Source organism: Microchirus variegatus (assembly GCF_963457635.1).
Source record: "Microchirus variegatus genome assembly, chromosome: 5".
NCBI lineage: Eukaryota > Metazoa > Chordata > Actinopteri > Pleuronectiformes > Soleidae > Microchirus > Microchirus variegatus.
In genome coordinates, this window is record NC_139806.1 from 7,610,734 (window position 1) to 7,638,396 (window position 27,663).

At 40.3% G+C, this 27,663-nt stretch overlaps 1 protein-coding gene across 1 annotated transcript; it reads left to right on the forward strand.

Moving 5' to 3' along the window:
• The first annotated feature begins 16 nt into the window (after positions 1 to 16).
• On the forward strand, positions 17 to 27,561 carry tep1 (telomerase-associated protein 1). The gene is made up of 56 exons (XM_083890435.1): positions 17 to 124; positions 1,092 to 1,615; positions 1,883 to 2,053; positions 2,227 to 2,376; positions 2,607 to 2,771; positions 2,850 to 2,987; positions 3,315 to 3,386; positions 3,598 to 3,728; positions 4,587 to 4,744; positions 5,286 to 5,395; positions 6,047 to 6,125; positions 6,392 to 6,584; positions 7,134 to 7,617; positions 7,695 to 7,847; positions 8,341 to 8,412; positions 8,662 to 8,777; positions 9,832 to 9,903; positions 10,234 to 10,377; positions 11,322 to 11,613; positions 11,855 to 11,976; positions 12,054 to 12,167; positions 12,244 to 12,361; positions 12,521 to 12,709; positions 13,122 to 13,309; positions 13,400 to 13,541; positions 13,846 to 14,025; positions 14,107 to 14,199; positions 14,779 to 14,914; positions 15,003 to 15,162; positions 15,656 to 15,789; positions 15,866 to 15,954; positions 16,319 to 16,433; positions 16,527 to 16,553; positions 16,637 to 16,844; positions 17,110 to 17,230; positions 17,501 to 17,625; positions 17,734 to 17,833; positions 18,121 to 18,276; positions 19,053 to 19,265; positions 19,605 to 19,661; positions 19,888 to 20,023; positions 20,242 to 20,493; positions 20,618 to 20,769; positions 21,165 to 21,272; positions 21,401 to 21,505; positions 21,883 to 22,012; positions 22,126 to 22,211; positions 23,024 to 23,150; positions 23,274 to 23,404; positions 24,194 to 24,315; positions 24,456 to 24,587; positions 25,367 to 25,466; positions 26,033 to 26,210; positions 26,407 to 26,498; positions 26,745 to 26,849; positions 27,083 to 27,561. Exons 2-56 carry the CDS (start codon positions 1,094 to 1,096, stop codon positions 27,200 to 27,202), a joined length of 8,085 nt encoding a protein of 2,694 aa, XP_083746561.1. The 5' UTR covers positions 17 to 124; positions 1,092 to 1,093; the 3' UTR covers positions 27,203 to 27,561.
• Positions 27,562 to 27,663: the final 102 nt, after the last annotated feature.

The window sequence follows — 27,663 nt, forward strand, 5'->3', positions numbered from 1 at the left end:
TCTTTAGCTCGATTCACACACACGCTAGCACTTAACTGCGGTGTGTTAAAGTATAACACGTAGAACCAGCGGTTCATGCGGAAACATCGTTCGGCCTGTGGAGTTTAAACTGTGGGTGTTTGCGGTGAGTTTTCTGCGTTAATGTGGTTGCGCAAAACTGCCACACCTTCGCCAACTCCTGAGTCACTCGGGGGCTTCTAGGAAATATAGTGACTAATGTTGAATTTCAGTTCATAAATAGCTGTTAACTGCATACACGTAGTAGTGCTATGACTGTATTATGTTCATAAAACCACCTGACTTTACTCCAAACAGTCTGGTAGTTTACATTCACACGAATTGAACATTCTCATTTTGTTTAAAGTATGCCTGTGATTTATTATATCTTTTTCTTACCCTTAATAATGTGTTTTCCTCTACATTTTATGTTTTATCGTCATCATTTTTCAGTGTTTCAGAGCTGTTACTCCAGTATGGAAATGTTGTGTTTGAAAATGTAGTTATTATAGTTTCTCAGAGTCCAAAAAACAAGTTTTCAAATGGATTTTCTTTCTTAACAACTGCAAAAGATTATATATATGTATAATATTGAACAAATTGACAAATTATTGTTACAGTCAGTGAAAAAAGAACCTCTGAATTCTCGATGTGACTCAGAAAGACTGCCAGCTGCAACTAAAGCTTATTCACGCATTTACCTCTCTTACTTAAAAACAGTCATATTTATCACAAAAATGTAGTTATGGGAACAGCTAAAGGTAGATTTTGTTCACATTTTGTCCATACTGGATTAATACGTGGGGGATTGCATTATTTTCTTGATATTCCGCTCATTATTTCACGTTCACTCATGGTTTTCCTGGGTACCAGTGAGACTTTGCTCTCTTTTTATTGAGTCTGTCAGACGAGCAGCACTCCCTTAACGACAGTACGTGTGTCGCACAATGCTTGATCAAACAGTGGGAGGAATGCTGCAGCGCTGCTTATCTCAATGCTTGATGCCGTGTAGGATCAAGGAGGTTTTGTGGCTGAGAAGAGTGGCTTAATCGCATTGTGAACTTTGACCATCTGATTGATGTGTTTTTCTACAGAGATGAGGGTACTGACTTTGCAGCCAATGGAGCAGCAGCAGCAGCAGCAGACCACCTATGGGAGAAGTCTGTCCTCCAACTATGCCCCTCTGAATCTGGAGAATAAATTCTTAGCTCAGAGCTCCATGGCGATGCCCCAGCCTTCTCCTTTACTCATAGGTTTTTCAGCCCAACTCTCCTCCTCCTCCTCCTCCTCCTCCACCCTCCAGCCATCCAGTCTCTGTTCCACAACCTCCTCCCTTCTCTCTACCTCTTCACTCACCTCTTCTCTCCTCAGCACCCAGAACAAGCTCCTCACCAACGATTCCCCTCGTTTCTCCTTTGATGTGACCTCCTCTGTCCCCCATGACCCTCTGCCCGCCACATCTCTGGCCAGTAGTGCTTTCCTCAATCGATTTGCAAATCCTCCTCCTCCGTTACTACATCATGATCTGGGTGGAGATCAGCCGCAGGAAGTCGCAGGAAGCGAAAGTGGATTGGAAATATCTGAAGTAATGCCGTCCAGCTTTGAAACAACAAGTGCGGTAGGTTAAATATTAATTATTTTCCAGTTTGTAAATTCAGTGACCCTCGAAACTCAAAAGACATTTAGTTTGTCCTTTGGGCCATTGTAAAAACATGGTGGTCCATAATGGCTGATGTAAATATTCGGTAAAACACTTCACAACAACAATGCGTACAATCAGGCGATTCTACATTTGCTAAATTTTACTCCCTGGATATTTAAAACAACATTTTGATGCATCCCATTTGACAACGCTGCTGTCTTAATGTGCCTTCTGCGTCTGCAGTGTTCTACAGATGAGTCTGCCTCTGGAGAGGACAGTGATGAAGAGGAGGAAGAGCAGGAAATGGAGGTGGTCGACATGGAAATGGGCCCAACTGTGGCCATCGAACAGGAGGAATTTGCTGAGTTTGATCGAGGAAAGGAAAGTGTGGAGGAGGAGCTAAAGGACCTAAAGGTAGAAGAAAAAAAAATGTGTATATATATATATAGTTTTAATAGATACAGTATATATTAAATTTCATATACATTTGAGGCTGGTTGTTGATTTAAAATGATTGATATCTTTGATTTTTGATGCCAGAATCTGTATGAAATAACAAATGCCAAATTTTTCTGTGTGTTCCCCAGTATCAGCTGCTGAGTTTTGTGTGCTGCTCCCTGGTCAATAAGAACCCAGCTCCAGGAGAGAGCGAGTGGGACGCTGTGAACAGTGTTTGGAGAAAAATCAGAGACCTGGCAAAACCAATTTCTGTTCGTGACCCAGAGTTTCTTCTCAAGGTTTGTGTTTAGTTTACATACTGTATCTGTGCCAGTGGTAGAGGTGGACAAGAAATATTGTCTAAGACCATTGTTCTCAAACTGTGGTGGTGGTACGTGAGCTTCCTCTGGTGGTACTTGGAAGAAAATCAGAAATACTGTTCTACTTTATCAGGTGGTATTTGGTATAAAAAAGTTTGAGAACCATATTGATTTGAAGCTTGAAGGAGATGTTTCTTTACCTGCTCCAGGTGGCCGTTTATGCTCGACAGGAGCTGAACATCCGCATCACAGCAAACTTCTTGTTGGCTCTGGCTGCCAATCGGCCCTCCACAAAGCCTCATGTCCGCAGATACTTCAGCGCCGCTGTGCAGCTGCCCTCTGATTGGCTGGAAATAGTCCGAATCTATAGCACGGTGAGTATCGGTGAGCGGCCCTATGAGGAAGTCTAAAAGTTTCAAAGTGTCGTCTAAACACTGTGGTTGTGTGTCCAGTGCTTCAGCCACTCATTGCCCATGTGCCTAAAGAAGGCGATGGCTGACAAGTTCAAGGAGTTCAGCGAGTATCAACTGGCCAAGTACAACACGCGCAAACACCGCTGCAAACACAGACCCAAAACACGCAAAGGAAAGGTACACAATAATTCCCATTATTCTGTTCTGTTATCTCCTCATCAGTTTTTAAGTCTAAATTTGATCACTGTTTCATAGTCTCAACATTGTTTCCTTTCTTGTTAACTTTCTCTTAACAATTTAGCCTTTTAACTTTCTCTTTCTGTAATATTTTTCTATAATTTTCATACTTCCTGGTATTTATTATGCCTGTATACTATTGATTACCTTTCGTCTTTACTTTATCTTAAAATATATATACGTGACAACATTTGAAGCAGTGTTGGATGAATTCACACAATTCTGATTACGTCTATGAGCTCCACACGACTCTCTTCATGTTTCCAGAAAGCAACCGATGAGCAACTCAAAGAGTGGGCAGTCAAGCTAAGATCAGATGCAAAACTTCTCAAGACGTTTGTAAGTCAATGCAGTCTGCTTTTGTGTTGCGAAATATTATTTATTTTATGTCTTTCAAGATTGCCTTGGTTAGTTTTAGTTTTTTAGTAATTTCCTGCTGTTGTTCTGTGGTAGTTTTATTATACTGTTGTTTCAGTTTGGAGTCAAAGAAGTGGTAATATGTGTGAACTGGTTTTTGTAATTGTGTGTGTCCGTGTGTGTGTGCGTGCAGATGCAAGCGGAGGGAAAAAAAGAGGTGGTGGTGGTGGATAAAAAGCAGAGTGACTTCAATTTGAAGAAGATGATCAAGAGGCTCCACATTAAAGAACCGGCTGAACATGTTATGGCCATTCTGGGGAAAAAGTAAGACACACAAGTGCATACACAGACATGCATATTCACAGACAAGTAAAATATAAACTAAACTTAGACTTTATTGATCCCTTGGGGTGATTCTCTCAGGGACATTACATTTCCAGCAGTGTACAGTGGTGAGGACATAGAGCAGCAATGTATAAAAGAAAAGAAAAATACGAACTAAGACTGACTAATCTAAAACTGCTATAAGCAGATAGATATGTTAGTCGACATGGAAAAACATGTAATTTGAAAATACTTTATGTTATTATTATATCAAATTGATTTAATAAAAACACACTATCAAGAGACAAAAGAAGGAAAAATGTCACGCTTTTATTAGTATTGTCATAATAAAATGAAGTTAAAACAAAATTCTGGCAATCTCCAATCTGCATTTAGTGTCTGTGATGCTGAGATTTTTATATTTTCAACAAAGATAATATAAGTTAAATACAAAAAAGGGTATTGAAAAGCCTAAAGTAAAGTAGTAATACAGTGATATAACGAGTAGTGAATGACATTTTGGATGAAAATATTGCATTTGTTAATGGGAACAAAATTGTGGAAACTTACAGATCTAAATAATAATTGATGATTATTAAGACAAATCAGTCTTTCACTTCTGTATCTTGGGGAAGTTTTTTTTTCTGCTTCTTCTATAGCAGAAAGGTTTATAGATGTGACCTAAATCTTATATAATTCAAAAAATAATTTATGATCATATGGTGGGCTAATGGACCCTAAGACATGTCACTACCATATGACCTAGTTTCAATCGACTAGGTGTCCTTAAGAGGAAACTGCATTTACTGTCCTCGAGCATTTCCTTCTTAAAACATGACATGCTTTGCGCTTGTCCAGGTATCCTGCCGACGTGAAGGCGTACAACCACAGTGGGATGAGCGGTGTGTGGGACAGGGAGCGAGCCGGGCAGCGGATGAAACTCAAACAGCCAGAGACGTGGGAGCGCCTGCTCAGTCTGGAGGGCAACAGAGCCGCCACGTGGGAGAAACTCATCGGTCTGTAAAGAGGCACTTCCTGCTCACACAATCTGACTGTATTACCAGCACCAAGGGCATAGTGATGAGGAAGAATGTATAATTATGTAACCTAAGCCAACAAATAAGATAATATAAAGTGCCTATACACTACCATTCAAAGATTTGGGGTCACCTATACGATTTTTCGGTGTTTTCCATTAAAACTATAGTCAAGACATTGACAAGATGAGAAAGGATGATTTTTAGAACCAGCTTTCAGCTGTGCTAACATCATTGCACAAAGGATTTCAAGGGTTTTCCGAACGTTACCAAACCTAACAAGCTTCACTCCCTCCCTCACAACAGACACATTTTGATAATAAACAGATAATGGAACAATAGTGTACCTGTATGGGTATCCATGTTTCAAAAACCATTTGGCTAAATGCTAAAGGTTGCTGTTGTATTTCCACTGGTCCATCCGCTACAATGCTACAATAAATTTAAAAAAAATCATACACACAACAACAGACCTACAAATGTTCAAATGCAAATCTGTATATTTTGATCTGCTGCACAGACAACAAGTCTCTTCCATTCATGGCCATGCTGAGGAACCTGAGGAACATGATCACACAGGGCATCAGTGAGGCTCATCATAGGAAGCTCCTCAGCAGACTGACCAGTAAGGTGAGCTGCAGCACAGCACGCACTAAAGTCTGTTTATTAGCGCACCCTTCTATCCAAGAGGCAGGGTTTTTTCCTGGACGGATCTCTATCACAGTCACGGTCAACAAAACAACCATTCACGCTTACAATCAAGAGTTTGTAATTCAACTTTAGACCTAGTATTAACATCCATTTTGCAAGATCTGGTGACAAAGGGACAGTTTCACTTCATCTATTTACACCTGACACAGGAATGTTTTCCTCAAGTACCACGTTTTCATGTCCAACACGTAACTTGTATATAAAAATGGGTGTAGCAGTCGGCCACCAGGGGGTCCTTCTTCGAAAGTTAGCCAACCTCTCACTTGATTTATAAAATCACTTAACATTTTCCTGAAGAGGTAAGTTGCTAGTTTCAGGTCTTCTCCAGTAGCACATGATTTCAATTTTTATAAACGGTGTTCTCATTTAGAAGAAAACGGACGTTATGAGTGGACACCTGGATGATTCATAGCCAGCATTATTTAGCAAGGGCCTCCTTGCATGTGACATCTGTGGAATATATAAATCTTATCATTTCATTGTGAAACTGCAGTGGGTTTAATGGGACGTCAGCTGAAAAAGAGAGATTGTGAAGTCTTTTGTAAAGTTGTGTTTCTAATGTGTTTACAGAAAGCCATCGTTCAGAGCCGACAGTTTCCCTTCCGATTTCTCGCTGCCTACAAAGCCATCATTGAGCTTCAACCTTTTGGTGAGATTTATCAACATTAATGGCTCAAAGTCATGTTAAAGGTCCCATATTATGCAAAATCAACTTTTTAATCATTTAAATCCTTATATTTGGGACTCTGGAGGTCCTATCAGTCGGCAAAGTGAAAACGGATGCCTCGCTCATGTTTTTGTGGTCCTCCTCAGTCTAAGTACAGGAGATAAAACACGCGATGTTGACTTCCACACTCATTGGGACGTCACAATACAGATGAAGAACTTCTTTTTGTCTCCTTTACTGTCTTGTAGCCGCCATGTCACAGACGGCAGTTCCCTCCGTGGCAAAAATCCTGGTGGGAATCCTAAAAGGGATTCCCAAGTCCAAGCGTAACAGGTGTCTGGACTGGGAGAAGACCAACAGAAACAGGCTGAAGGTTACACTTGGCGTGCCGTTCATCTATCAAAAATACAAGGCCAGGAAAGCCCAATTCATCAAGGCCAAGTAAGAGATTATTTTTCGTATATTTATACATTTTACTCACAGTGATCTGGATTTCTGTGGTTGGAATTTTAAATTTTAAATTTGTTAAAACTCAAAATGAGACAATTCAAAAACCATTGCATTCCATTGCAAACTTGTGAACTATATGAATGTATTGTCAGTTTTTCTACATTAATGTGTTGTATAATTACAAAAAAGGTGGGACGCGTTCTTAATATGCAGAAAAAAATATAAAGTAATTTGTTGAATTAGCTGCATCTTTATTTAACAGATTTAAAGAGAAGTGTTTTCACTGTTAAACCTGATTGTATTTTGCAAATATATATCAACGGCTGCAGCACACTCAACACAGTTTACAAGACTGAAAAGGTAATACACATTATGAATGTGTATGTGTGTGAACATCGTGCTCCAGCCTTTCTGGAAATAGTGGTTTGTAAGGAGACAAATGTCTTATGAACAGTATTTTATTTTTATTTTTTAGAATTGTAACTTGTGACATCTGCATGAATTATGAGGAAATTAATTTGCTTTTTTCTGTGGATCCAGTCAGAGGCTGTACACTGTTGAGCTCTTGCAACGTTACCTTAAAGCTCTGGAGACGGCGGTTCAGATCTCCTGCCATTACAACCTGCCCCCACTCCCTGGACGAACCGTTATACTCTTCTCCACCTACATGCAACGTTATAATTATGGGAACACCCCCCAGAAGGTTGATTTCTGCCTCCCGCCAGACCCTGAGCAAAAAGATGAAGAAGAGCGTAAGAAAGAGGAGGAAGAAGTGAAGAAGAAGAAAGAGGAGGAAGAAGTGAAGAAGAAGAAAGAGGAGGAAGAAGTGAAGAAGAAGAAGAAAGAGGAGGAAGAAGAGGAGAAGGATGGTGATTGGGAAGACCAGGAGGACGATGACGATGACGATGACGATGACGATGATGATGACGATGAGGATGAGGAAAAGGAAGATGAAGAGGCACAGAAGGTCTCCTTGAAAAGAAAGAAGAAAGAGGAGGAGGAGAAGTCTCAGCTCACTCCCACTGTAAAGGCCTGTTTTATTTCAGATTGGCAGTAACATAAAGGAAAGCTAAAAAAATAACACATCTCTCTCTCCCTCAGATGATGGAGCTGGCACTCCTGCTCTCTCTGATGATTGAAAACAGTGCCGAGGACTCCCAGCTCTTCATACTTCATGATGAACACGTTGAAGAAGTCAAGCTGAAGTCTGATGTCGTTTTGGAAAATGTTAGAATTGTCATGAAGCAAGTAAAGGTCAGGATTTAACTTTTTAACGTTAAATGAAAAGTCTCTCTGTCTGTCTATCTGTCGAGCAGTCGATCAATCTATCTGTTCACCGCCTACAGTGGCAACTGGTGGTGAGATCACCCATAAGAATTCAAACTCTCATTATGAAGCCTCCAGAATCAAGATTTGGCAAGCGCTTATCGTACGACAGCTGCTGTCAGTCCACTAATACCTGCTGTAGTTCATCTAAGTGGGAATATTTTAGCAAAATTGACATCACATTCTATCGAAGCAGACCTGACACTAGTGATTGAGGCTTATAACTCTTCGGAAAAATGATTAGTAATGTTATAAATCAAATTGAAAGTTGGCTTAAGGGAGAACCCATTAAACTATGTCAACTTTATTATATACAATTTATGATCTGCCTGTCTGTGATGATGCTGTAGATTAATATATTGTAATATGTCTGTTAATTCAATATTGCCTTTATTAATAATTCATTATTTCTCTTCCACAGTCATGTAATGAGGTGGCATACAGTGAGAGAAATGAGAATTACCTCCAGAAAATATTCAACGAGAAAAACAAGGTTTGTTCAAATGTGTTTTTTAGGGCTGTAACTAAGGATTATTTTCATAATTGATTCATCTGTTTGGTCCACACAAATTGTTAGCCAGTGTTTTTCAAACCTCAAAACAATGATGTTCTCAAATGTCTTGTTTTCTCCATAAACCCATAAACCCTTTTTTTTTTTTTGTTTGTTTTTTTTTGTTATATGGAGAACGGTTCCTTTACTTTGTTAAGTGACCATGTTTTCTCATATACTTTGGTGCCTCAGATCAACAACATCATCATCGTGGGTGCATACTGGGGCCGTCAGATCGACTTCACCATCAACTGCTACAGGAAAGAAATAAACGACAAAGCCCTCTTTGTCAAATTGTCATTAGATGGGTAACGTATCATTTTTTCTACTATATTCTCTTTTCTTTGCTACATGTACTACCGACATCTCACAGAAGACAACACCAATAGCAGTAGCTCGTCAGTAACTGCACAAATGTGCTGAAAATTAGACGTTAAATGGGACATATAATGCAAAATCAACTTTTTAATCATTTAAATCCTTATATTTGGGACTCTAGAGGCCCTATCAGTCAGCAAAGTGTGAAAAAAATATGACTCATTCATGTTTTTGTGGTCCTCCTCAGTCTAAGTACAGGAGATGAAACATGCGATGTTGACTTCTGCACTCACTGGGACGTCACAATGTGATAAATTCCTGGAATTGTTGCGGAGCTCCGCTTTGTCCATAAAACATGCGAGAGTCCTGGCGAGGGCAACGTTATCCGAAAAGTTCTATTCTTGGCTCCACAGTGCAGCCCAGAGTTCTACACAAACTTCCAGCCTCAGAGGATTTATCTGTCCACTGATTACATTTTAGTTATGACGGCAATGTGCCTGCTAGAGCCTGCAAATGATCACTTTTCCAAATGCTCCCAGTAACTTCTGTCCCTAAAGTTTCGTTTTACTTTTTTTTAAGGTGGACCTCAAGTGATACTACTAAACAGAGCGTTCTGAAGAGGGCTGTTTTGGCAGGGTGATTGAACTGCTGTGGTGCTTCATTCTTATGGTGTTTTGACCAAAGCATGTCACAGACAAGTTCATTAGGACAACAGGGAACTAGGTTAACTTGCAGAAATGGGGTATAATATGACGCCTTTAAAAATTCACATGATGACTGATATTGTTGCGTCACCACTGATTACCACTTATAACTTGCACCAAAAGCCGCTTTACAGAGGCAAATTAAGATATAAAAGACAAAAAATTAATTATCTGTTGGAAATATTGGGCAATTTAATTAAATACCTTTTTATGACTTGAATGAATATGGGCCACAGCATCACGGTATCCTCATGGACACCAGCACCACTGATGGAAAACATCCATTACAACCTTGAACTTCTTATCATATTTCTAATGCTTCTACTGTTGTGTTGACTAGTTCCAGGTACAATGACAACAATTTTGACAGGAACACAATGGAGATAACGGGCTTCAGTGAGCAAATCCTGAGGTAAAGCATCTTGTCAATCTTGTTCTCTTCCTAAAGTTGTTTTGCATGTAATGAATGAGAAATATATTGTCAATCTGAATGTGATATATTCACAAGTGTAGGAATCTAGAAGTCTAGAATCTAGAAGTGTAATAAGTTACTGATTACTCTTTTAAAATGTAATAATGTAAATTTTTTGTACATTCGAATGTTACATTATAATATTACTCTCATCGAAAAGTGATGTACAACATATTTTTCATTTGGAATTGAATCCACTTTATTACAAAAAAAAAAAGAAAAACTGCTGTCCGACTGCTCCAAGTGTTAGTTTTGCGATTGTGTCTCCAGGTGTGTGGCAGAAAGAGGGTCTTCAAGGCTGTTGGAACATGTGGAGCATTTGGACAAACTGTATAAGGTCCCACCACCTGCAGGAGCAAAAAGTCCTCACACCAGAAGCAGTGTTGTCCCAATACCAGCCAGCCCCAAGTCAAGGTAATTTTTCCCTGCATTTTCTATAACACCACAGATCACTCAGATCATAAAAATCCACTGCAACTTCTTCTGAGTAATTACAAAAATATTCTAGACTCTATGAAGGAGCTGGGAGTAGACTTTTGTTTCTACTTTACTTCGGTAAGTGATCTGTTGTAAATTGTAGTTTTTTTTACTTGCAGCCTCAGTCGTGATCGTTATTAACTGTGCAGCCCCTCTGAGCATACAGGATTATTTTTACAAGCACAATCTACGTGAAACTTCTATTGTGCTTCTTTGTATTTCCAGCCTGTCCCAACTGTGTCCATGACTCGTGATTTAAAATCCATCAGTCTCTGACTGTGCAGTGTGGTAATATCGCAGGCAAACCCAAAAACAGAGCACCACTGTCTTGATAATCGCAGAGAGACTCGGTGTGGGGCAGCTGGTCTTAATCAGAAATGTGTGAAAGTCATGAGCTTCACTTTATGCACTAAATTGTAAGAACAATCAAATGATGCAGTAGTAGTAGTAGCAGTGTAAATTTTATTTCTGTCGTTGAAAACAACCAAATTTGTACTTAATTTGAGGGAAAATAGCGTTTAACACTAGGGCTACAAGAATATTCTCTTGATTATTATCTGGATTAATCCATCAGTTGTTTGATGTCTAAAATGCAAAAAAAAAAAGTATTTGAGTGCTTTTTCATTTACTGTGAAAGAAGATCAAAGACGCTGAACATGAAAAATTCTTAAAAAAAACTTAAAATAAATAAATGGTGATTAATTAAATTACTGACCAATAAATGAATCACCGCAGCAATAGTAAAAACTGTGTCCATTCACTACCAGAAAAATATTTTAAGGCATGTACTGTAAAAAAAGAAAAAAAAAAAACTACTTGCCATCAGTTGTTATCACACTGCCTCTTCACAAGTTAACATCAACTGTGTCCTCCTTCACCAGGTGGCGAGGTGTGCGTGTCTTTATCTCCTCCACCTTCAGAGACATGCATGCCGAGCGTGACATCTTGGTGCGGAGCGTCTTCCCGGAGCTCCGGCGTCGGGCTGCATCACACTGCCTGTACCTGCAGGAAGTGGAGCTGCGCTGGGGTGTGACGGAGGAGGAGTCGGGTCGAGCCACGGAGCTGTGCCTGTCGGAGGTGTGTCGTTGCCAGATGATGGTGGCGATCCTGGGGGAGAGGTATGGCCTGGTGTCCTCCAAACCGGTCCTCCCTAGCCTGCCACAGTACAAATGGGTAAGAGCTAATGTGATGAAATAAGAACAAACAAAAATATGAGAGCAGTTTTGTTTAAAATGTAGTCATTAAATGCTGTTATTATAGAACTGCACTAAAACAGCCTGTTTGTTTGTTTTTCTCAGTCACAGATAATCACAGACATACAATAGTTAATCAATGTGGCATACAAATAATCTTACATCATTTTCATAAGTTTACACATGTAAAAAAATTTGAATAATTGTGCTTCTGTGTGCAGCTAAAATCGGCCCCAGCAGGTCTGTCCGTGACGGAGATGGAGATCCGTCAGTTTGAGGCTCTTTTCCCGGATACATTCCACCAGCGAATGTTCTGCTTCTTCAGAGATCCAAATATCACCACGTACTGATTATTCCCTTCACACTTTAAATGACTGCGAATTTTACACCCTTATTGAATTTTTCTCCACCATTCCGCAGGTCAGTTCCGGTGGCTTGGAGATCAGACTTTGCGCCTGAATCACAGGGGGCTGAGGCTAAAATGGCCTTGTTGAAAAGTAGGATCAGAGAAAGTGATGTCAAGGTCACAGAAAAGTGAGTCCCGTCACTGATTATATCACTATAGGCAGTTCAAAAAACTTCCACCGCCAATCAATCGTCTGTGTCTCAGTTACTCTTGCAAGTGGGGCGGTGTTGTGGAAGGGAAACCATATCTGAAAAACCTGGAGGACTTTGGTAAAGCTGTGCTGGAGGATCTGTGGATTGCAGTCATGAAGCAGTTTGTGGAAGTTAGTTCATCTTGGTTACAAAGTTACTTTCCATACCCAAATCAATAACCTATAATCTTCATGAAACCAGTAACATTTCCAAGAACCTTACCTTATGTACTATTTATTAGTGTCATTTCAAATAAGGGCAGTCATTTCATCATTTTCCTTATCTGGCAGGAGGACGACGAGGCTGAGGCTGCATCAGATGTGACTGAGCAGCAGGTGCACCAGGGGGCGCTGCAGAGGCAGTTCTTTGGCAGAGGGAAGCCGCTTACGACAGCCGTGGAGATGGTGGAACATGTCCAGACGAAAGGAGGCCTGGTGATTGTGGAGGGAGGACCTGGAGAAGGAAAAACTGTGTTCATGGTAAATTTGTAAAAGACCCAGCTACTTGAGTGAATCCTTTTAAATACACTACCGTTCAAAAGTTTAGGTTTTGCTGGTTCTTTGACTAAAGGGCAAAATTATTATTTTGAATAGAAATCATTATTTCTAATCTTGTCAATGTCTTGACTATATGTTCTATTCATTTTGCAACTCTTTTGATGAATAAAAGTGTGACTTTTAATGGAAAACACAAAAGAAATGTATAGGAGGCCCCAAACCTTTGAGCAGTAGTGTAAGTCGCAAACATTCACTTGGACTCACCTGTCGGGTTGTCCCGATCGAGATGGAATCCTCTGTGTTATTGGAATCTGCAGTTTTCGCCATTCTGACACACTGGACTTTTCGTAAAATAAACTCCTCAAAAACATTTACGGTGATTCTCTCCACACAGGCTGCCCTCGCAGATGCCCTCAGGACTGGCGTCAAGTCCAGGAATCGACTCTCCTGTGATGTCATCTCCTACTCAGCAGCTGCCAGCCAATCAGCACGCTCTGTCGGGAACCTTCTGCGCTGCCTCATTCAGTGGCTCAGGAAATTTAAAGATGCTGAGCAGCAGTTGCCTCTTCCCCACTCCTTCAAGTGATTAGACTTTTAATTTTCTTCAAAACAGTTGAGAGGAGTAAGCCGTTGCAATACCGTAGTGATCACATATGATTTTGCTTCTCCCAGAGATTTGCTGTCAGAATTTCATTCTGCATTGAGCGACGTGAAGCGCACCAAACCTCTGCTTCTGATCATTGATGGGGTGGATGAAGTCCAAGACGTCGGAGGTCAAGTCAGTTGTGACTGGATCCCAGAGCAACTCACAAAGGTGAGTCAAATGGATAGCTCCCTCCACCAAGGAGATGATGCATTTTCTGTGTTGGTTAGCAGCGTAACACAATAAGTGAAGTGTGGATTTGGATTTAGATTAAATTATTAAATTCTGTGTTGATACAAAACCAGATTCCATAATTTTCTCGTTTTGATTCTAAGGGTTTCTGTTTGTTTTTTTTGTATTCTAAATCACACACTGACAGGTCACATAAGTGTATAGGTGTCCATTGAAACACTGTTATATGTGCTGATTGTTTTGTTTATGGTGTGTTAAAAGTACTTTCCCTCTTTCCTCTCAGGGTGTTTGTTTGGTTGTAAGCGTCCCGTCTAAAGGTGCTCTTTTACAAACCCTGGCCAAGAAACGAAACGCCTTCCTATTTTCTCTGGGACAGCTCACTGTGCCAGACCGCAAGAAGATAGTTCAGAGGGGACTGGACACTTTTGGGAAGAAGCTCAGTGACTCTGCTTTCAATAACCAGGTTCGAAAACAGTTTAGTGTGTGTGTGTATCCAAGCTATTGTTTTAGTTTTTCCCTCTAAATCTATGCTCTGTTTGTGCAGCTCCAGACTCTGATAATGAAGAAAGGAGCTGTGAGTCCTCTCTACCTGCACTTGGCCTGTGAGGACCTCAAGAACTTTGCCTCCTTTGATAAGGTCTGCTTTATCTTTGTCTGGAGATATTATTTTTCATGACATATGTATATTTAACCCCCAATCTTAACCAGTAAACGGCTCACCATAACCTAACCATAATTCAAATATTAGCCCTAAACTTAACCAGTTCCTCAGAAATGAGGTTCTGACTCATTAGAACCATTAACCACAAGGAGTACTGGTCCTGACGAGAACAGGATTTATGCTTGAAAAGGTCCTTAGGAGATAACAGATTCAAGTACACACATACACATATTCATGCATGGAGTTGGAGTTGTACAATATAATATTATTTATCCCCCTACACCAAAGTAAAAGAAGAACATGTATGACCAATGTAATCGTAAAGTGAATCATGAGATCGTACATTTGTCATACATTTAAAAAAGAACAACAAACAAACTAGTTATGTGACTACTACTCCTAGTCACTAAGATGGGTCACTGTTTTTCCTCCTATGTGTTAACTTAATTGTTTCCCCTTTTAATTATCAATGTAAGCAGTGGACAATAGCAAGTACCTTATATTCTATATAATGTACCTGTGATTTTAGTCTTTCCCTCTCTTTTAACGTCTCAGTTGAAGGAAACTGTGCAAGATTTACCTCAGTCTCTGAGCCAGCTGGTGCAGCACAGCCTGGACAGACTCTGCTCTCAGCACAGAGGCATGCTGGGACTTCGCTGGGCCCTGGCAGCTCTCACTGTCAGCCCCAATGGTAAGACAACTTAAATCAAGGAGATAAATTATTATACATAGTTGCAGATTTGCCTTTGATAACTAATTGTTTTGTTCTTTATGCACAGGTCTGAGGGAGAGAGACTTTTACTCTGTCCTGAACATGTGCAATTACCTGTCCTCATGTGGCGAGCAGGTGCCATGGCAGGAAGTGCTTCAACTGTCCAGGAAGCCCAAAGAACGCATCCCCATGGCAACCTTCACCCTTATGGTGCAGAGTTTACAAAGGTGCCTGCGTGCAAGTGTGTGTGTGTGTGTGTGTGTGTGTGTGTGTGTGTGTGTGTGTGTATGCTGCAGCTCCCCAAAGTCTGCATTATATAGAATAACAGGATTCAGGAGACACCTTACAGTACAGCTGTGAGCTGTCGACAATTTCTGTACCTTTTTTAAAGTACAAACACTGTGGTTTTTCTGTTCTCTAAAGCCAAACCATCTCAAGATGGCTGTTTGTTGTAAATATTGTGAACATCAGGTCTGCAGCTTCATACGGAGAAGTCCTGGCATTTAGTTGAGTACAGTGGGGTATCTAAAGCATTTAAAAGTATATTTTTAAGGACGTTTTCAAAGCTAAGCCCTTGGGAAGACATAACCGGAATACAGCAGGTGATCGCCCCTGGTTTCCATCAACAGAAACTCATAATAACAGAATGTGTGTGGGTTTGACATCCCTACATAATTTGCATTTTAGTGAATCTAACTCTATTTGATTTGCTTCCTGCAGTTTGATCGATCCGTCTCATTGCTACAACACTGATGATTGGCTGGTTCTAACAAACCCTGTGGTGAAACAGGCCTTTGAAGAATTTCTCCTCCAAAAAGAAAGCAGCAGGACCAAAGCTCACTTTGCACTGGCTGGTAAATTAAACTCTCTTTGAAACTCTCAGTGAAAGTTACTGCAGCGGTTCGCTCAATATTGTGCCTCTTTTCGCAGCTCACCTGTGGACGCTCGCTGACCCCCAAGGAGCAGAGACCTTCCTTCACTGTGAGACCAACTCCATTATGCACCTGCCTTCAAGCCTGGTTTGTCACAATTCATTACATAAACACTGCACAACTTGAAGCAAGAGTCCACAGTTCAGAAGCTGACACATTAGCCAGGACGTACGGGTTGCCTTTTACAAAATGTAGACCACTATTTCCAGCTTTTCCAGACATGTATACCCAGCTTTAAATATTAGTTTCACTGTGTCAGAATATGTGACGTCCACCGGTGAGAGTGTGAATTGGACAAATGCAGGGTCAACCCTTCCTTTCCAAAGTCTGTCGGTGAACTATGGTGGCCTGTACTCATTTTGCGTATAAGCATCTGCTTCAAAATCTGATATATGTGATATGTGTGCTCAAAGGTAGATTTGAACTTGTGCATGTATTTGGCTTTGATCAGATTCAAAGTGGTCAGATGGATGCGCTCTATTCCCTGCTCTCCAACTACTACTTCCTGTATGCGTATGTGCACCAAGGCCTCCTGCACCACCTCCTGGAGACCTACAGCCTGCACTGTAAGTATGCGTAAAGATAAATGTGGCATTTCCTATGGATGCTTTTCCTTCCAATTTTCTTTTTTTGTGTGTGAAATGTTTCTTTTCCTGCAGATAAGATTCACAGGTCTCCAACCTCCTGTAAGTTCAGATTGCATTTTACCCAAATATTCCTGTCAAAATATGTTTTTGTCCTCACACACATTTCTCTTCACTCCTCTCAGCTGACTTGAAGGGTCGTGTAGGGGACTGCTGGAGTTTTCTGCTGCGCCATTCTGCGCTGCTTTCTTCCTACCCTGCTCTTTTCATTCAGCAGGCCTTCAATGAGCCTCCAGGCACCTCTGCTCACACCTGGGCAAAAGGCCTGGTGGGAAAAGGAGGCGTCAGGGTAGTGGAGTGGCTGAACAAAGATAAGACTGTTCCAGAGCCCAGGTAAGCAGATTGTCTGCCACACAGTCTACAGAGTTGCATGAACAAAATGTTTCAACAGCAGCCAGAAATAAGCAGAGGCTTACGATGCAAATGAAAAAGAACCGCAACCTTTCTGGCATGTGTCGGCCACTGCAGCCAAAGGGAAAGAGTCGGCAGAAAGAGATGACACTAATTCTTTAAATATAACACAATACATTAATTCTGTAGATATATATTTTTTTAATTTGTCCATAGTGCATCAGTGTTCTTGTGTGTTTCACTGCAGTGAGCTCGTGTCTACCTTCTCCTCTCTACCGACCTGTGTGGTCATGAGTCCGGACGAGGAGCTGATGGTGGTTGGTACTGGAGAGGGAACACTGCACGTCATCAACACGCAGACGGGACAGGTGTGAACACTCAGTGATTCACTTCAGGGCTTTATGTGTCATTGTTGATGGGAACAAAGGTTTGTTGTTTGTGTGAGTGTGTGTAGAAAATGTTCTTCTTAAGATAAAGAACATTATTCTTAAAAATTAATGAGGCCCAGTGGGTTCCTCTAATCTTAAATCCAGCTGATCATGAACCAAAATGACATTGTATGTACCCTGAGAAAGATTCCCAGCACGTAAACACACTAATATCAATATGTGTGTCAACTTTCTCCTGCCTGTGAACAGATAGTGAAGTCGCTGGAGAGCAGCTGCGACGGCATCTCGAGCTGTGTCTTTCTGAAGGACGGACGTCTCGCCACGACCTCCTTTGACGGACGTATAGAGATGTGGGACGTCGGTAGCGGCTGCAGGTGCGAGGATCCGAGAACTAAGCCTTAGTCTGTACAAGTCCAACATTCTGGTTCTTTCGACACAAAACGGGTCACCGATGCTTTAACAGAGTGATGTTTATTTTGCAGGACCGCTCTCATTGAGGGCCATAACAACACAATAACAGCAAGTGATGTCACTGCAGACGATAAGCATCTCACAACTGTGTCTCTGGACTTCACGCTGAAAGTTGGTCCCAAACAAATCATATGAAACATTTTTTAGTTCTACTAAATACTTAAATTTAGCTGCTTATTTTGTTAGTTATCTGCCTTTTTAATTCGCATAAACTGTATGTGATTACTGCTATATAGAAGTATATAGATTTCTCAAGACCTCCTGTGACTCGTATAGTAAAAAAATAAAATAGAGAAGGAAAACGAAGCAAAAATTATGAAAACTTTTCTTATAATAGAGATGCTGCTGGTGTTTTTTGTATCCATCCTGGTTGATTGTGACTCTTTTTTGCTCATCAGGTCTGGTCATCAGCTAAAGGTCAAGAGGTGGCTTCCCTGCTCAGCTCCAGTCCTCTGAACTGTGTGACCTTTGATCCCGAGGGTCGGCTGCTGGTTGCTGGTTGCTGGAATGGGGATGTGATCGTGTGGAGCTGGCTTCAGAATAAAACTCAATCTGTGAGTCACAGTGAGGAGAGAAATGCTGTGTGTTACTTGTATAAGGAGCTGAAGCCAGTTTGATCTCATTATTTTTCAAATTAAAAGCACTGGCGGTGAAAGGAAGGATAATATATACGCCCAAATCCCCTTGGACATTTAAATGTGATATTTTTTTTAACCGTGTTACAGGACTTGGTAGTAGTTACTAAATACTATCAGAAGGAAATTCCACATTAATTGTCAGTGCTTGATTTAATGCTCTATGAGCCCTTTAGTAAATACTACTCTTAATTTATCCTTTAGGAGCTTTGCAGTGATTTTAAAAAGTGCACAGTGAAGACGGGCGCAAAAATATATAGAGTAATGAAAAAGAAAAAATGGCTAATATTACTTGACCTTTAATAATATTAATTCAGAGTTAACCCTTGTTTATTTTACTTTTTAAAGCTTTTTTGAAAGACACACAATTTCTATTACTTCATGACATAGTTTGACTGTCAAAAACTGTAACCAATCTGTGACTCTCACATTACACGTTTCAAAGATCCCCAACCCCCTTAAATTATACTTTCCTTCCCATACATTTATGAAGATTTATTCTTAACATGAAATAGCATTTGCAGTGTTTTTATATATATATATATATATATATATATATATATCTCCATTGTCTAAAAATGTGCTGTAAAAGATTCATAGTAACCCTTTTTGCTTATAAGTATACGGTCTGTATTTGTTTCGTAATGAGTATTCTAGTATTTTTTTCATTCATAAACACACTCCTGTTTCCACAGCCCCTGTCTGGTCACCAGGACTCAGTGCGTAGTCTCTCCTTCTCGTCCTCCTCCTCCATGCTCTGCTCCGGCTCCATATCCGGAGAGGTGCGGGTGTGGTCGGTGTCTACCTCCACCTGTGTCGGATGTTTCCAGGCTCACCTCGGAGCCACTGAAGTCCTCACTTTCCTGGATGATGGAGCCATGCTGCTCAGCGCCGGCTCAGATCACACCGTGAGTCGATGTCACCTGCAAATACTAAACCAGATCATAATAATTGATTTACTTTACTGACATAATTACTGCTAAACCAGAAATAAACAACAGATCCTATGACCAAACAGTGTCACGTATTTCAAGTGCTTAAACTATGATTATATTTTTAGATAAAGGGTATAAAACTATTAAAACACAACATATGACGTTTCATTTTAAACCAGAGCGGACACACATCATGAAGGCTTAAGGTTACTTTCCCCTTCAATGTGTTTTATTTGTCTGGTGAAATACATCATGTTGTCTCCTGATGGCTCTGGTTTCCTAGTGTTTTTTTCTTGTTTTCCTGTGGAACAGCTCCAGCTCTGGTCAGGAGGACTCGGTCGCTCCATCACCAAGTTAAAAAGCGATCAAGTAAGCTGCTGTTGCTCTTTCGTACAAAACTCTTACCTGCTTTTTTTTTTTACACTCATGTCACTCAACTAATCACCATGACACAGGCATTTCGTTACTACTGTTTTGTTTTGGGATGATGCACATTTGTGTGCAGCCATAGAATGAAGAAAACAAGGTTATTAAGGGTTTTGAAGAATGGATGTCCAGTGATAGCTTTGTCCTTGGATGAATTTGTGTTATTCAGTGTGAGAAGGAGCCTCCTTTGAAGAAACTCAAGACTGAAAACTCTGTCCCTGCTGCACTGTGCGTGGCTGTGAACAGACATTTTGCTGCTGTGGGTTACCACGGCAATGGCATTAAAGTCTTCAACATCGATTCAGGTGAATTTCACTGTTTATGTGTTGGGAAATAACCATGTTTTGTGAAATCTTTAAGTCATTATTTGAAAATCTCTTAGACAAATGTTGTAAAGGGTTTCGGTTAATATGTCTTGATTTATTTTCTTTATTAATGGAACAGGGTATTAGAATGTTAAAATTAGATTTTCTAACTCAGGATATAACATTGATTGACCATTATAAATCATATTTCGATTCAGGCAAGCTGATTTGGACCTCCACTCTAGTGGGTGTGTCCATCCTGTGCATGTCGTGGGTCGTTTTGGATCCAGAGCAGACAGAACCTGAGGTGCTGGTGACTGCAGGAAGCGACATATGCCTGAGAGTGTGGAAGAAAGAAGAAGGAGAGGATGGGGAGATGAGCGGCCTGAAAATGTTGGGAATGTTTGCAGCGCAATCAGGCGTCATCCTTGCTCTGGCTCAAAACTCCACTTACCTGGTGACAGCTTCAGGTGGGAGTTCCAAACAGTTAATACGTTTTTTCAAGGCTACATGATCGATTTCTCAGGTGCCACATTTTTATGAAAACAATAATTTTTAGTCATGTTTTGTTGTTTGCACCTTGCTGTTTCTCAGACGACTTCACCATTGCTTTGTGGTTTTTGAGCAACATGGTTGACGACCCCTGCGTTGAGCCTTACGCGCTGCTGAGAGGCCACAAAGGTGGAGTCACATGTCTGTCTTTCAGCCCTGACGGTGGACAACTGCTCTCTGGTGGAAAAGATCGGGTAGAATGAACACACACACTGTTTTACATATCTGAGTGATGCCACATCATTGACATCATCCATTTCCTAGCCCCTTACCCTAACCTTTACCATCACAACTAAGTGCCTAACCCTAAAACCAGTTCTTAACCCTGAAACAGCCCATTAATGTTGTGGGGCCCAGACAATTTTTTTTTTTAAATAATTTTCTGACCTCACAAAGATATAAATATAAGTAATAATAATAACATTGAAGATGAAAAATAACTAAATAGGTTCAATGTTGATATAGAAGTAAAACACTGGGAATAAGTGCAACAAAGAAGATGCTCAAATTGGACCTTAAGAGTCAAAATATGCATTTTCATGGCACACCAATTTGAAAGGGAATGTGTGTCCTTGTGTGTTTGTTTCAGGCCCTGATGGTTTGGGACATAAAAGCGTCTCCTCCTGTTCTTATCAAGTCGCTGCTTCACTCTCACAGAGACTGGATCACAGGCTGTGTTTGGACTCCAGACTGTGTGGTAATGAGTCTTCATTTTATTTGCACACATGTCATGAAGAACTGTAAATGCCCATTAGAGTTAGAGGTTACATTATGATGTGGCCTTAGAGACATTTCCAATGATGTGTCTACTTCTGTCTCTTCCAGATTAGCTCCTCAAACGATGGCAGGCTTTGTTTCTGGGATCTGCAGGCGGGTCAACAGCTCCGGGAAATCCCCTGGACGAGTCCTCTTACTTCAGTCTGCTGTCTGGTGAGAAAATTCACCAAAGCAAAATAAACATATCTTATTTACTTCTGATCACAAAGCTGTTTTTGTTTTTTTTGTTTTTTTCAATATCTGATGTTAAAATGTATTTCACAGTATGTGTAAATTATTTTTCAGGTGTCCTTTTGGCATGCATCATTGTTTTATGTGTGATGGCTGATAGTAGTGATGCGGGGTGTAGATTGAGATTGTGGAAGAGTTCTTGTGTTTATTAGTTTTGTGTTTGAGGGACCATCTCGAGGGATTCATCCCACAATAAATTGCAAACAAATAATATAATTTTTGTTGAGACAAAAAAAATCTATCTGTCTTCATAAAGGAATTTCTGTGCTCACTTGCTATTTTGTCGTTTCTGTGTGCAGCAACAGTTTGTGATTTCCGGCTGTGCAGAGGGAGCGCTGCATGTGTGGAACTGGAAAAGCAGCACAGAAATCTGCCACATTCCTGCTCATAAACAGCGCATACACCGCTGCTCTCTCCTCACTAATACAAGTAAATCTGTTTTCTATTTGCTTCTCTTTTCCTCTCTCACACTGTTCGGTGCATTGAGTCACAACGCCTTCTTTGATGTTGATCTACTGTTTTTCAAAATACTTTGTATTCAGACAAAAACCTTGAGGTAAACCCAGAGGAAATGACTGTCGTGACTGCATCTGATGACGGCACGGTGGGGCTCTGGAAACCACTGCAGGTCTGTCGGTCAAACTACATTTAGTTTATTCAAATATTTAGCTAATTTTATAGTACAACATACAGTGTGTTTTTGGGTTGCTGTTTTTTTGTTGTTTTTTTTTGTTGTTTTTTTTAAGCTCCAGTTAGGTGGCTGTGTGATGTACTCTCTGATTTGGTAGATTCATCATTAGTTCTGGCCTCGACGTAGGGCAACAGTGAAATAGTAGACCCTGTTCAGACCTGGTATTGATGCACTCACTTGCAAATCCTGTTGAGTTCAGGTCCGAATTCTCCCAGTCCATCCTGAATGCGTCCTCAGATCTGATGGCAAAACCACATTCGGAGGTGGTTTAAGGATGTAGACAACTACATTCATGAACTGCAAGAACACAGTCTGTCCTCAGAGCGGATTAGAGACGGTCTCCCCAACTAGCGTCCTCTGACCTTTTATTTATTTATTTATTTGTAGCTACTGCTACTGATTGGCTAATGATTAAATCTTATGTCATGTTACAGCAGTGTGAGTAGAGCTTTGATTGACTCAAACGTCTCAGATTTTTCTCTCAGGCATACACAGACTGACACACATACAGGGTTAGGGTAATCAGACCCATAAAAAATGAAATGTTGTTATTGTGTAATTGAATTAAAGTGGTCACAGTGGATGTATTGGGACGCGATTTACAGCCAGATGTGAACATTCATCCTGTCCAAATAAGATCGGTCACTGTGGATGATTTATAATGCCAGGTCTGAATGGGGCCTTGGACTTCTTGTCAAGGAGTGGACGTTGTAATTCATGTTCAGCTTTTTGTCTGATCTCCAACACAGATGCAGCACTTCAGCACCTTCCACGGTCACAGCGGTGCGATTCACGGAGTTGTTCGCAAGGCAGGTGCCTCAGAATTCCTCACGGTCTCTGAAGACTGCTCGCTGCGATGCTGGACATGGACGGAAAGTAATGCCATTGTATATTTTGTGTATAAAATAAAAAAGAAAGAGAAAATATATAAACACACAACTGTATTGTGTGGTGCCATGATGTTTGTTTAGAAAACTGTCCTTTGTTTTGTCTTGTCAGAGAGTCCCGTCAGTGGCCCAGACCATGTCACAACTCTCTGCTTCTCTCAGAAAGATGAGTTGTGTCTTGCTGGTTATACGTCTGGTCTTCTGGAATTGTGGCAACACAACACACTGGTTTGCCACAAGCAGGTGAGGCAAGCAGGCACAAAAGAAGGAAAACAAAAACAGAACCTGTATGCGTTTGTTTTTTGTTTGTGTAATTGGGCTTCCTGTGGATCCTTAAGAAGTTGTAAGAATTTTGTATTCAAATTTCTTGACACATTGTCAATGTAGGAAAGTAGGATTTTTCAGGCATTCTAATTGAAAATGTCAAAAATAATTGGTAACTTTCCACCACGACTCCGCCCCTGGACTTAACTTTAATCCAGGGTTCCTACGCAGCATGGAAAAGTATGAAATTTCATTTGAGTAATTTAGTATGGAAAAACGGCAAAGAAGTATGGAAAAATGTTAGTGTTGTTTCCAGACTATTATCTCACTTTCTAAAATTAAATATTAATAAAGTCAAAACAAGGTACTAACACAACATAGCCCACCTGTAGATGATATGAAACGAATCGAGCTGCTGTTTCGAGTTACCATGGTTACCGTGCAACTGCGATTCTTTTTTAAGTGTTTTTATTTCCATACGTGCCGTTGAGCCAGCCACCTATTGTCGGCTGCAACAGTGTCATGGGTCGATGCAACTTTTCCGAGGGCTGGCTTCATGAAAAATGAGTGAAGGATTCTAAAACCATTTATTTACATAATAAGCATCTAACAATTTATAATGAGGTGTTTAATATTGACTGAAAAATCCTCCAAGAAGTCTGAAAATTTGTCTCTGGAAAAGTATGGAATTTTGAAACAGAAAATGTGTAGGAACTCTGTTAATCCCATCTGTTAATGTGTGTGTGTGTGTGTGCGTGTGTGTGTCAGGCCTCAGACACCGGCATCACAGCGGTCTGCTCCATGCCTCATAACCAGTTTGCCGTCAGCTACCTGGAAGGCAACGTCGAAGTTTGGAAGCTGGTGAGGAATCAAGAAAACGGCACTGGAAGGTAAAAAGACTTGACTTAAAGTAAAGCATTTTCCTTTTTGCTGAATGCTTTCCTCCAGCTCAGGACATCAGCAGTGAAGTAGAAGACGACGGATCAGTGAATCGCTGTAACCAGTTTGTTTGTGTTTCTGTCGTCCTCAGCCTGGTGAAGGTTACCACGCATGCTTTGAAAGACACGCTGGTCAACCTCTTCTTCTGCGCCGGAAATCTGATCTGTGTGAACCACAAGTCGCTGATATTTAACCTTGCTAATAGTTCGAACAATATATACGAGTAAGACCCTTTACAGTTCTGTGCTCAAGAAGATTATATCTAATTTCTTTTTGATGTCCTTATCTCCAGTATTGGATCAGAGTTGACCTGGGCATTTTTGTTTTTACTTATCTGAGATCAACAATCACCGCGACCATTTACGTCAGTGTCATTTATTTCATTTTAAAACTTTGATCGACTCACTCTTCTCACTGACCTGATCACGTACACACAGTCTGATTTCTGATGACCTCAGATGACATTGTATTGACTTGCATACATTTTGTGGAGATTTAATCTGACCATAACCATAATTACTACTGGACTAATCCCAAACTTAAAACACATCTTCACCTAAAAATGTAGTAATTACATGATATGGACTTGGTTTTTGTCCACATAATGTGACTGTGTAAACACAACATTACACAGTAATATATCACACACAGCTGTTCTTTTTAGGACACTGCACTGACTTCCATTCATCTGAACAGCCTGTAGTTTTGATTTACCAAAACCTAACTTCCCTAAAATCCGAGCCCTAAACGCCTCAGAAATGAGGTTCTGGCTCATTAGGACCAGGTTTTGATCTCCATGAAGACTGCTGGTCTTGACACGGTCAGTATTTATGCCAGAAAAGGCCCTAAAGAGGCTGGCTTTATGCTGACTCAACTTACACTGGTCAGTGTTTAAACAGAATATGAATGTAAACACATATTATGTGTCGAACCATCTGCTCACCAAACATATAGATATGTTTCTGTGAGGTAAATTAACTTCATTAAATTGTTTCTTTGCAGCTGGGGCAGCGAAGTCCGACCTCTGAGTTTGATTGGCAATGACGAGAAGAGCATGTGGCTCGTTGGCGAAGGAGCTCAAGACGTTCACGTTGGCTTCATTGTGAGTTTTATTGAGTCTGTAACTCATATCCTCAACATCATTTATTTACATTGTTGCCCCTTTTAGTGCTTTTACTTTGTTATTACCTTTATTTTACTGTTGTGTTTTATTATTTATTGCACCACGAGGACATTCGCACATTTGCACGCTCCGCTCGAGTCCAAGACAAATATGGGACAATAAAGTATCTTGAATTGAAGATTGAATTGGTACAGTATGCAAAATTTAGCAAAGCTTTTTGGTGCAGTTGCAGCTAAATATCCATTACTGGAGCTTTTCCACTACATGGTCGCCGCACGGCTCGACTCGGCATGTTTTTTTGTTTGTTTTTTTTTGCTTTTCCATTAGCGATACTACCTGGTACCTGGCACCTGGCGTGGTCAGACTCTCTGTCCACTGATTGGTCAGTGTTGTCACTGGGAGAGTCATGAGGCAGATGATGTGCGACATAACAATCAAACCGAACAATGTCGAACTGTAGGACCGGTTAAAAAGAGAATTTAAATATGCTATTTATCGTAAAGTTTTTTGTTTTAATAATGTGTGTGTGTCTTCTTTTTCCTCAGTTTGTGATGAACCCTAAGGAGTCTCCCAGTTCAGCTTTCACCCGGATGAACCTAAATAGTGAGGAGGAGGTGGACGAGGAGGAGGAGGAGGAGGAGGAGGAGGAGAAGAAGAGGAACAAGAAGAAGAGGAACAAGAAGAAGAAGGCGATCCCCATAACAGCTGGAACTGTAGACGGAGGTACAGACTGTTTTTAGGTCTCATTGTTCTCTGAACTTAAGCAAACAGTTGTTTTTTTATATATATATATATTTTTATCACATATTTATATGGGGGATATTTGGTATTTTTGCTTTCAAAACAGTACCAGCCAATTAAAATGTTTTATTTCTTTTTCTTTGTAAAGTGATCGTCTGATGTATTGATGTTCTTTCAGAGTTTTTGGTGTGGGGAGACATGAAGGGAAACATGTGGTTCAGTCAGACGTCAGAAGATTCATCGTCATCATCAACAACAACATGTAAATCGGTAAGAGACACAGAAAATAAGAGTTTAGTGCATATTTTCATACGGTGTTCAGCTAGATAATTCCTCTATACATTTCATAAATAAATAGTTTCCCCCTACATTTAATATCACAGTTATGGTTTGTAAAATATGAAATATAATGCCCTGTTCATTAGGAGTAGGGGGAGAAAACATTTTTTTTCAGACATTTCAGCTTTATTTTGTAGATATTTGTCAATGATTCTGATTCCGTTTCCGTCCTCACAGGCTCACAGTGACAAGATCAGTGTTCTCAGACTCACCAGCAGCACCATCATCTCAGCTTCTGCTGACAGGACGGTGAAGCTGTGGGACAGAGTCACCAAGAAACAGGTCCATCTTTTATACACCTGATGCATAACTCTGGTTTTAAAGATCCAGTCTTTTCTGAAAACCTTTGAGATTTGGGTTACAAAAGCAAAATAAGGAAATAGAAAACACTGAGATATAACATTTGATACTGACACCATCCACCCTCCGTGAAGTAATATTTTAAATATTTGATTGTTTCTTTCAATAACTTTTTCCTCTTTGTGCATCTCACTGTCTCCGTCCTCCCCCTGCAGGTGGGGATGTTTGTTTGTGGAGGTCCTGTCCTGGTTCTGGAGGTGAATCCAGAGAAACCCACTGAACTCGTTTGTGCTGACAGACAGGGGAAGCTGTACTTTCTCTCCTGGAAGGAATAATTTGAGGGGGGGAAAAGAAGGCTAAATATGAAGGGAAACTTTGGGTTCAATAGTGGTGGATGTGCAATAAAATATCAATGAACACACACACTATATTGAAATATTTACAAGTGTATAATCTATGCTATAGTTGCACTGCTGAGTTGTGTCATGCTGCTATGTGCCTTTAATTTAGATTAGTTGAAACTTGCTAATGTAACAAGCAAGTATAAAAAAAAATGGCAAGCATTAAAAAGTCATGTTATAATCATTCATTGATTTAAAAACAAATAGGAATATGGGACGTTAATCATTTGAAGTGGCCTTGGTTTATTAATTGTGAATTATATTTTCTTTGACAATAAAGTAATTGCACTTGACACTTCACTGTTTGGTTTAATCTTTATTATTCAAGAAAATCTTGTGAAACCTGAACAGGATGTTGTGGAACGTTTTGTGTAAATTACTTTTTTTCTGATGGG

Excerpts from the sequence above, each read along its gene's own strand:
- tep1 (XM_083890435.1), top strand. The coding sequence starts at position 1,094 with ATGAGGGTACTGACTTTGCAGCCAATGGAGCAGCAGCAGCAGCAGCAG. Across the intron at positions 5,396-6,046 it reads TCAGCAGACTGACCAGTAAG|AAAGCCATCGTTCAGAGCCG; the intron begins GTGAGCTGCAGC and ends ATGTGTTTACAG. Across the intron at positions 20,770-21,164 it reads TCTCTGGTGGAAAAGATCGG|GCCCTGATGGTTTGGGACAT; the intron begins GTAGAATGAACA and ends TGTTTGTTTCAG.